Source organism: Primulina tabacum, chromosome 5 (assembly GCF_025594145.1).
Source record: "Primulina tabacum isolate GXHZ01 chromosome 5, ASM2559414v2, whole genome shotgun sequence".
Lineage (NCBI taxonomy): Eukaryota > Viridiplantae > Streptophyta > Magnoliopsida > Lamiales > Gesneriaceae > Primulina > Primulina tabacum.
Genome location: NC_134554.1, coordinates 38,139,065 through 38,148,707, shown reverse-complemented (window position 1 = coordinate 38,148,707; position 9,643 = coordinate 38,139,065). Strand labels below are relative to the sequence as shown.

At 35.7% G+C, this 9,643-nt stretch overlaps 2 protein-coding genes across 2 annotated transcripts; one reads left to right on the top strand and one right to left on the bottom strand.

Moving 5' to 3' along the window:
* Window positions 1–284: 284 nt before the first annotated feature.
* LOC142544992 (serine/threonine-protein phosphatase 7 long form homolog) lies at window positions 285–2,239 on the top strand. Its single transcript, XM_075651986.1, has 5 exons — window positions 285–736; window positions 819–919; window positions 1,004–1,091; window positions 1,197–1,640; window positions 1,753–2,239. Exons 1-5 carry the CDS (start codon window positions 479–481, stop codon window positions 2,158–2,160), a joined length of 1,299 nt encoding a protein of 432 aa, XP_075508101.1. The 5' UTR covers window positions 285–478; the 3' UTR covers window positions 2,161–2,239.
* A 168-nt stretch (window positions 2,240–2,407) lies between these two features.
* On the bottom strand, window positions 2,408–8,929 carry LOC142544424 (uncharacterized). Its single transcript, XM_075651473.1, has 7 exons — window positions 8,591–8,929; window positions 8,010–8,066; window positions 4,032–5,344; window positions 3,249–3,981; window positions 2,737–2,903; window positions 2,535–2,544; window positions 2,408–2,415 (listed from the first exon to the last, which is right to left on the bottom strand). The coding sequence occupies exons 3-7, from the start codon at window positions 5,340–5,342 to the stop codon at window positions 2,408–2,410; spliced, it is 2,229 nt and encodes a 742-aa protein (XP_075507588.1). The 5' UTR covers window positions 5,343–5,344; window positions 8,010–8,066; window positions 8,591–8,929.
* Between the last annotated feature and the right edge of the window lie 714 nt (window positions 8,930–9,643).

Here is a 9,643-nt window from a genome sequence, read left to right as displayed (position 1 = left end):
TACGGAGAATGTGTTGTATTTGCGGGATAAACACATATCAACTAATATCAACGCTGAAAATATGGATGCAATAATTTCGCCACGTCGGTCTGACAAATGTCTTTGGAGATTGCTTAATGCTGGGATTCACCTCCGTGTCCGCCTATGTCTTGCACGCATGGGCTTCTATGGTGTCATTTAGTGTGGTCCTATTAAATATTATGATAATCATTTGCTTACAGCCATTGTTGAGAGATGACGTCGTGAGACACACACATTTCACTTAACCGTGGGCGATACAACAATCACCCTGCAGGACGTTGCCCTTATTTGGGGGTTGAATATTGATGGCATTCCCATCACTGGTGTAGATATCGCGTACAATAAACATACTTTACAACAGCGCTGCGCTACTTGGTTGGGTTTTACGCCCACATCTTCTCAGATTAAAGGTGCACATCTTTATCTGACCGCTTTGCTAGACCATTGCCTAAATAATATGGTTAATGACGAGAGCACTGAAGAGGAGGTGACACAATATTCTCATTGTGTTGCATTAATGATCATTGGTGGATGTATGTTTCCGGACTCGGAAGGTGCTGCTGTGAAACTTATGTATTTGCAGTTCCTTGAGGACATAGAATTTGTGAATACGTACAGCTGGGGTTCTGCTGTGTTGGCATATCTTTATAGAGAGTTGTGCGACACATCAATGAGTTTGAAGGTCGATTTGTGTGGCCCAGTTCAGATATTGCAGGTATTTGTACATTTATACGGTCATTATATTTTTTGTACTTTTTTTCTTATGATTTGACTATTTATGTTGTATGTTATTGCAGATTTGGGTGTGGTCTAGGATTATTCTTCTTTGCCCTGATAGAGCTCAACAGGTATCTATTTCAGAAGAGCAGGGTCTACCATTCCCACCATACGGCGCACGGTACTAATAAAAAATAGTTAAAATTTAATATTATTATTTCTTATTTTTTTAAATGAAAATATTGTGTACTTTTATAAATTACAGGTGGAGACGCGGATTTTCTTGGACACACACGGCCCAGCATTCGGTCCGTATAATGAGAGATATGCTTGACAGGATTGTAGAAGGACAGGTAGATATATAAATTAGTTGTTTAGAGTTTGAAATTTTTTTACAATTTTAATCTTATTTATATATTATGAAATTGCTAATCTTTTTTTCATTTTATTTGCTTCAGTTTCTATGGACAGTTTATGATATGGAGTCTCCGGAGGTTGGCAGAATTCTAGATGAAAATAGCATTCATCTATGTCGGTCGGCATGCGCATTGATTAATTTTCATATCGTTGAGATGCATAGACCAGAGCGGTGTCTCCGAAAGTTCGGAATGCGTCAGGGTATTCCGCCACCTGCTACTAACTTCGACAATTTCCATAGGCTGACTCGACAAGGCCGGAACAACTTCGATTGGGCGACATATCACGTGGATTTTGTAGAAATGTGGAATGATAGATATAATTTTGTGATTGGTGGAGACTATGTCATACCTGGTACGCCCGCCATTACAGTGGACTATATTGGTTGGTATTATCGCATTTCACAGATAGTGCTCTCGCCGCCAGTGGTACCTTCGAACATCATGGGCTATCATCCTGTTGATGCAAACTACCGACAATTTATCGTAAGAAATGTTTTATTTATCTACATCTGAACATAAATTTATCTACATATGTACGTGAATATAATTTGTTGTATTAAATATGTGTTACATAACATATGCATCTATGTCACAGGCACGCCTAGCTCATGTGCAATATCCACCGATGTGGACAGAAAATGAGTTTGAACCCGGACCATCATCTTCAAATATGGCATACACTACTCCGCCAGTGGTTTCAAGCTTGCCATCGTATGACGCTGGTTACTACACTCCAATTGTTGGTAGTTTTACACAATTTCTACAAAGTGACTTTCGACCGGGTATGAATGAGAGTCGCCCTACTTTTAACCCGTCGCCCATACCATTTCCACAATATTCTGATCCAGAAGGGTTTGAGGTTGGTGGGAACATTGCCGATACCAGTACATCTGCAGGACAAACAAGTACTCATGGAGATGATGAACAGATGTTAGGTCGTGGACGTAGAGTAATCAGGAGACCACCGTGTGGCATTGGGGGGCATCGTTACCATCGACATTAACTATTTATTTAGATATACACAATTACTTACATTGTATTGTTGTATGTTTAGCAATTTTTTTATTTTAATTACAAGTTGTTGCTGCAACATATTTTTTCAACATTAGTATACTATTTTTGTATTATTGACTTTTTAAAATTGTGGACTGTATTGATTGTGATTTATTATTCTTTTACGAATAAATTTACGGATAAATTTATAGTAATGAAAAAACATAAGTATAATTGCTAAATCAAATCAGGGTATGTCAACAAACTACATAGTAAAAAATCTTCATAACAATACAACACTGAATTGTCATAACAATACAATACTAAATTGTAAAATCTACGTCACAAACATAATTATTTTGCACCATAACTCGATCTTCTCACCTGCACCTACCTGCAATGAACAAGAATTATTAATAAATACAAAATTTTTATACACAATTTTGTAATTACATTAATAACTTCACATGTTATGGTTTAAAAATAAAATACAATACGTTATTGTAGATTTTTTACCTCCCACGATGTCTCTCCCTCGTTGATGGCTGGTCCATCTCGTTTCTTATGCGTGTCTTTCGATCTCTACCAGCCTGCCTCCGTTGTCGACGAACACCATTATGTCGTAATTGGAATGTAGGTTCATCCCAATATTGTTCATCATAGGGTAGAATCTTCCATCGTATGTGTTCACGTATTCGCTCAATGTAAACCATGGTTGTACAAGCTGTGCGGGATTCAAACCAAACCATTTCGCTGCACATATAACATGTGAACAAGGTATTCCAAATATTGTGAATTTACCACAGGTGCAATCACGCGTAGAAATGTTCACAGCTTGTATGTGATGTTGACGACCTGGTTTTCCTCCTGTCGCGACGGATGCTGTTTTATCCCTTTGGTCAAATCTTACAACTCGATGTTCAATTGACTTTTTTGACCACATATCAAATTTAGAGTATGCATAGTCGGTTCATGGTTGATTTTTTTCGAGCATCTTATCACTTCGAGCTCGCCGTTGAATGAAATAATTCACGCAACGCTGAAAGCTCATCTCGACTATCGCAGTTATTGGAAGACGTCGCGCCCCTTTCAACACACCATTAATACACTCAGACATGTTCGTCGTCATTATCCCTCGGCGCCATCCACCATCATGAGCCAATGACCATTTTTCTTTTGGAATGTTTGACAAATACGTGAAAGCTGCTGCATTATTTGTTTTAATTGCCTCCATTGTCGCATTAAATTTTGATACTTGGTGTTGTATCTCTACTTCCCAACATAAGTCTTTTAAATGAATGTTTTTGAACCTGCTGTTGAAATTAGAGCAAACATGCCTCAAACAGAAACGATGAACACCAAGAGGAGGCTTGAAGTCAGGGAGATCTTGAACTGCACTTGTTATACCCGCATGTCTATCAGATATAAGGCACACACCACTACACCCTCTTGTAACATGTCGTGCAACATTACCGAGGAACCAATGCCAAGACTCATAATTTTCTTCATCAACAAGCGCAAATGCTAGCGGCAAAACTTGGTTATTGGCATCCAATGTTACTGCTATGAGTAGTTTGTGCTTATATTTGGTGTACATATGGGTACCGTCTACACTGATTACGTTGCGACAATGTCGAAAACCATCTATACATGGTCTGAATACCCAAAACACAAAGTTCAAAACTTTATGTGGATGGTCATACGGTCGAAGATGTTTCCATTCTACAACAGTTCCTGGATTGTACTTCGACAAAGCTCCCATATATTTAGGAAGCAAAGTTACAGAGCTTTCCCATGTGCCATAGACTAACTCCACCGCGCGTTTCAAACTCTGCCATGCCGTAGCATACGATATATCATAACCATATTTTTCTTTAATACTTTCGCGCACATTTTGATTTCGTATGCAGGATCACAACGTACGATTCCCAAAAGTGTATTGGCTATCATGTTTACGTCAATGTTGTGGTGATCTATACCGACTTGGGTAGACATGCATGTGTGATCACCACCATATTTTGTGATCATGAAGTAGCCTAAAATTTTTTTGAACGATGCTCGAAGTCCCCACCCACAATTGCCACCTTCGGACCAGTTCTTGCATTTGACCTTCCAAATTGTCGGAGAACTTTCGACAACGATATATTCACGTCTCAAAACCCGAACAGAAAAATCCTTCACAGAAGCTATTAACTCACCTTTTCTATTAAAAACCATTTTTACACCGAGCTCTGGCCTTTCAGGATTGTAAAAGTTTGTTCGTGATGCAGAAGGAATACCAAATGAATCTGGAATTTGTTCATGATAGACTTCATTGAAAAATTGAGGAATTTCACGTAAATGTTGCTCCGGTGCAATAGGAATGTTCTCTGTCATTGTTGCTCCAGACATTAACACACGCGCCGATGTCCCTTCATTTGCATTGTCAACATGATGATCATCTTCTCCGTCACTTGATGTAGCATACAAATCATCATCGCTATTCATGACATGATGCGAACTGTCCCCGAATAAATCATCTTGCTCAGGCATGTGTTCTGTAATTGGAGCGGGAATATTTGCATCCAATTGACCTGTTCTGCTAGAACCCCATGCGACATCAACTCCTGATGGACCCGTGATATGATGATCCCAACCTCTTGAAGTAAAATCCCATTCTCGTGTTGTATTCATCCCCCGTGCATAGTCTTCTTCAGTGTCAGCCGTGATATGGTGATCCCAAGGACCAGTGTCGATCCCAGAGTATGTATGCCCTGACTGTTCATCGATGTGATACATAGAAGGTCTCGCTTCATTCAAACCTACTGTTCCCAAACCTTGCGTTATTACTGGTATGACTGCATCAAAATCGTAATCACTTACGTTCTGTAACACTGGCGATGAATCAACAGACAAGTACATGCAATCCAGTGTCGGCAACTCAAACATAAATTGTAGACTATCATCATCTGTGATATAGACATGCTCTTCATTGTAACGAGCCAACGAGCTATAACAATATTTCGTTGACAACTTGATGCAGAATTTTGATGGGTCGATATCCAGCTTCCGATGCACAAAATTCACCAATTGAGAAAATGTAATAGACCTAGAGATTTTAATGGTCCTTGTCGCGGGGATACTATATCCAACCCTACCATCTTCAATAATGACATAGCCACCTACATACAGTAAGCCTCTCATAGTATCCATGTCTGCACACAAAAAAAATGACATAATGTATACAATCATAACAAAATTTAATACAAAAAATTGTTATGACTTAGATTTAAAATTTAGATTTTTAAACGTGTGTAATTAGAATTTTCAAATATATTAGTTTCTTATATTAACAATTTTAACAATTAATTAAGTGTATAAAAAATTTAAAATTAATAAAAAAAATATAATAAACAGAAACAAATGAACAATTTACAAGATAAATTTATATTTCTCAAAATTTTTTTACTACATATAAAATTTTTGTTACCTTAAAACTTAATTTGATTACTAAAATCAGACTTCTAAGTAAATTAATAATATTATTATTATTATTGAATAAAAATATTATTATTATTATTAATTTAATATATATATGTACTGTCGAGGCGTGCAACTTTGAAATAATTATAAAGAGTCATTATTAACAAAATTTTATAAAATAGTTGTGGGGACCCGGACGCTAATCATGTTCTTAATCATAATTGGGACTAATTAATCAATTATAAAACATGGTCTAAATTTTTTTTTTAAAATGCGGAACGTAGTGAAATAAAACATATATACATCTCAATATAAAAGTACAAGTCATGTACTACATACATTTATTCAACTAAGGTTTAACAGCTAATATCAAGTGTCCAACCCTATCTCTAATCCAAGTCCGGAGCCTCCACTCTAATCACGATCTCTCTTCATCTTCTCAACCCTGAACCCGTCCCACCTGTTGTCATGCACACATACAAAACAAGACAACAGCCGGATAACTCCGGTGAGAATAAATCCCAGTATAAACAATGTAAACATGCAATCATATAAAAACATATACAAAAGCATATAACAAATATCATTCACATGCAGCCAATCAACAAACATGTATAATATCAAAACTGTAAATCAACATGTCATCACAGACTTGACTCAAACAACGCGTCGTCTCAGACTCGACTCAACTCTAACCTAGGGATCCCAATGTCTGGATATTGATAATTATATCGAATCTCAGTCGATAGGAATGAATCAACCCTAAACGGCATCGATATAATTCCTATATCCAGTGTATGGGCGAAACAGCCGCAAAATTGACGAATCAGTCAAGGATTAAGCGAATCAGCCAATAATTAGACGAATCAGTCAGTAATTAAGCAAATCAGCCAAAGTTTAGACGAATCAGTCGATAACTAGACGAATCAGCCGATAACCAGACGAATCAGCCGGTGACTAGGCGAATCAGCCGGTGACTAGGCGGATCAGCAGTCAATACATGCATACAGTAACTAGGCGAATCAGCCGATGACTAGCGTATCAGTAGTCAATACATGCAGTGGCTATAAATCAATAGACTACAAACATCAATCTCATCAATTACAAATATCAATGTAATAACTAAGTATGTGATTTAGGGAGACTCGAGTCAAACCTCACTCGAGTTGTGCAATCCCAACTCAACATTAATTTATACCTTTCTTTCTGATACTCTGACTCTGTCGAAGTCTCGAACTCAAAGCCTGTCAATACTCAATCTGACAATAACAATATTGAGGGTACGGTATCAATACACCACTCAATCAATACTGGATATAATCAGAATTCAATCAAATTCTGGTTCAACGGCATAACATCATAATCTCAATATATCCAGCCATACCATATCAGTCAGATATCAATTCTAACATCTTATACTCGATAATCACTCAATCTTGATATCAATTCTTACTCAACTTAACTCTAAAAATCATAACAATTTCATATGGTATCTGTTCCTCAGTCCGGTTTTGATTATACGATGTCTAACATGCCAAGAACATCATATATGAATCATATCAGATTCTGACAATACCATAATTTCAAATCATATCAAAACGTAACAAAACTTACGTCCAGTGTTAGCCTAACGTCGATAGGAACACAGTACTGAAGTTGGATTCAAAATCAGATAGACGGATTTCTCACAAAAGGCGTAAGAATATTTCAATTCTTTCCTCGTCCCTTTCTCGATTCTTCATTCCTAAATTCTGAAGAATTCGTGCATATATATATATATACATACACGTACATGCAAGAGGACGAGTGGCTCATTCCGCCTATTACACGTCTCGCGCATATGCGCGACATCAACCGGCGCATATGCGCCAGACCTTAAGTCTCGGCGCGTGTCTTCCCAACTGCTGGCGCATATGCGCGACACATTTCTGCACATATGCGCCCAACTCTCTGGACTCGGCTTCTCGGCAGCTCGCGCATATGCGCGACTCATCTCCGCGCATATGCGCGAGGTCCTCTGGACTTCGCTTGTACAGTCTCGCGCATATGCGCGACTTACTTCGCGCATATGCGCGAGGTCCTCTGCCCACGTCGCGCATATGCGCGACTTACTTCGCGCATATGCGCGAGGTCCTCTGCCCACGTCGCGCATATGCGCGCATCTGTGCCGCGCATATGCGCGAGGGCTACTGTTCCTCGCACATTTTCATGCATTATCTCGTCTTTCCCGGTCCGATCCTTTCCGTCTATAATCATATCAATTATCCCCAAATCATTTCAGATTAATAGGATAAAATTCTCGGGCCTTTCAATAGTATAATACAACCGAAAAAAATAATATTTACATTAATACAACATAAATAATACAATTAAAATATAAGAAATTATTTAAATTACCTTTTCAAATGTCGTTGTATGGAATTTGTAATTAAATCAGCTACCGGAGTTTAATATCTGCAATAAATTACAAATATTAAAAGATACAATATACATAAAACAATTCAATATAGAAAGAAAAAACAGAGATTCGAATTAGGAATTCTCCCAAATTCTAATACTCAGCACAATTCTCCCAAATCAAATTATGAATTGCTGAGACTCGGCGCAATTCTAAAAAATTATGATATTCAACAGAAAACTATAAAATCAAATTAGGAATTACGATAATAACACGATAGACGCAATTTAAAAAGGGAGGAGAATCAGGGATTCTTTATAGCTAACAAAAAATACCAAGGAGTGACCAAAATAAAGAGCTGCACAAGAAGAATGACGAACAAGTACTGAATGACGGATGAATTCGCCAAATACTCGGTGCAATTTTATAACATATTTTTCAAAATTGTTTTGTATATAACCACACAAATTTTAAGTAAGTTATTTCAAAATATATAATTGGATAAAAATATTTTAATTAAAATTATCAATCTATTATATAAATAATACAAATAAAATATTAAAAAAATTACTTAAATGACATTCTCGTACGTAATTACACGGAACTTGTAATAACATCAACAAACGGTGCTAATATCTGAAATAAATGACAAGTATTATCAAAAAAACTATACAAAAGAAAATATTATTCTTAATATATAATATACTATTAACAACGAAATTAAACATTTTCTCTTGATATATCTTCAAATGAAAAGGATGGTAAAATCAACAAATAATATTAATACAAGATCGAAGTGAAAAAGATAGATTTTGCGCATATGAATCGGATAAAGAAATAAATTGCGAGAATGAATATGAGGAACAAATATTTTCGGTATATTTCTCGCAACCCGAGGAACAAATATTTTCGGTATATTAGATAAATGGAAGGTCAATACACGCTCAAGAGATAAGCCTTTCTATTTAAAGCCTGGATTAGTGAGACACGATTGCTATTTATTATATCAATTTCTTATACTAACAATTTTAATTTGAATTGTACGAAAACAATATATCTAAGTTTTGGTGAGAAATAGTTATTTATTATATTTTTTTATCTATATTATAAATAAATTTAGTTATATTTAATTAAATAATCTTGAAATAAAGAATTTATACCTAATGAATTTATTAATACAAAACTTATATATAATTTATTTAAGTGGGTCTTTCGTTAAAAATTACATGATTAGCTAGTTATATATTGCAGTGCACGCGATGCGTTAAAAATTTCACGTAAGATATCATAACAAAATTTTAAACAACGAATATCGCAGCATACCCTACATAACAGTTCAATACTAATGGAATTCCTTTTTTTTTTTTTTTTGCTTTGTTAAAAGAAAAAAAAAACTTGTCGTTTTCATAAGTCACGCGATTAATAAATGTCTTCTTTAACAAAATTATACACAATATTAAAATGCAAACGAAAAAAATTTTAATTGTATTAATAAAATATAAATAACATAATTAAAATATATAAAATTATGGAAATTACCTTTTCAAAATGTAGTTATACGAAATTTGTAATTGAATAAGCGAACGATTTTAAATATCTGCAATAAATAACAAACATTATCATAAATATTATA

What these genes read in the sequence shown, in the direction of transcription:
- LOC142544992 (XM_075651986.1), top strand. Translation starts at nt 479, where the DNA reads ATGGTTAATGACGAGAGCACTGAAGAGGAGGTGACACAATATTCTCAT. An exon ending in GCCCAGTTCAGATATTGCAG is followed by an intron (nt 737 to 818) that starts GTATTTGTACAT and finishes ATGTTATTGCAG; the next exon opens with ATTTGGGTGTGGTCTAGGAT. An exon ending in CAAACTACCGACAATTTATC is followed by an intron (nt 1,641 to 1,752) that starts GTAAGAAATGTT and finishes TCTATGTCACAG; the next exon opens with GCACGCCTAGCTCATGTGCA.
- LOC142544424 (XM_075651473.1), bottom strand. Translation starts at nt 5,342, where the DNA reads ATGGATACTATGAGAGGCTTACTGTATGTAGGTGGCTATGTCATTATT. An exon ending in AAATCAAAATGTGCGCGAAA is followed by an intron (nt 3,982 to 4,031) that starts GTATTAAAGAAA and finishes ACGGCATGGCAG; the next exon opens with AGTTTGAAACGCGCGGTGGA. An exon ending in CATGTCTGAGTGTATTAATG is followed by an intron (nt 2,904 to 3,248) that starts GTGTGTTGAAAG and finishes TTATATGTGCAG; the next exon opens with CGAAATGGTTTGGTTTGAAT.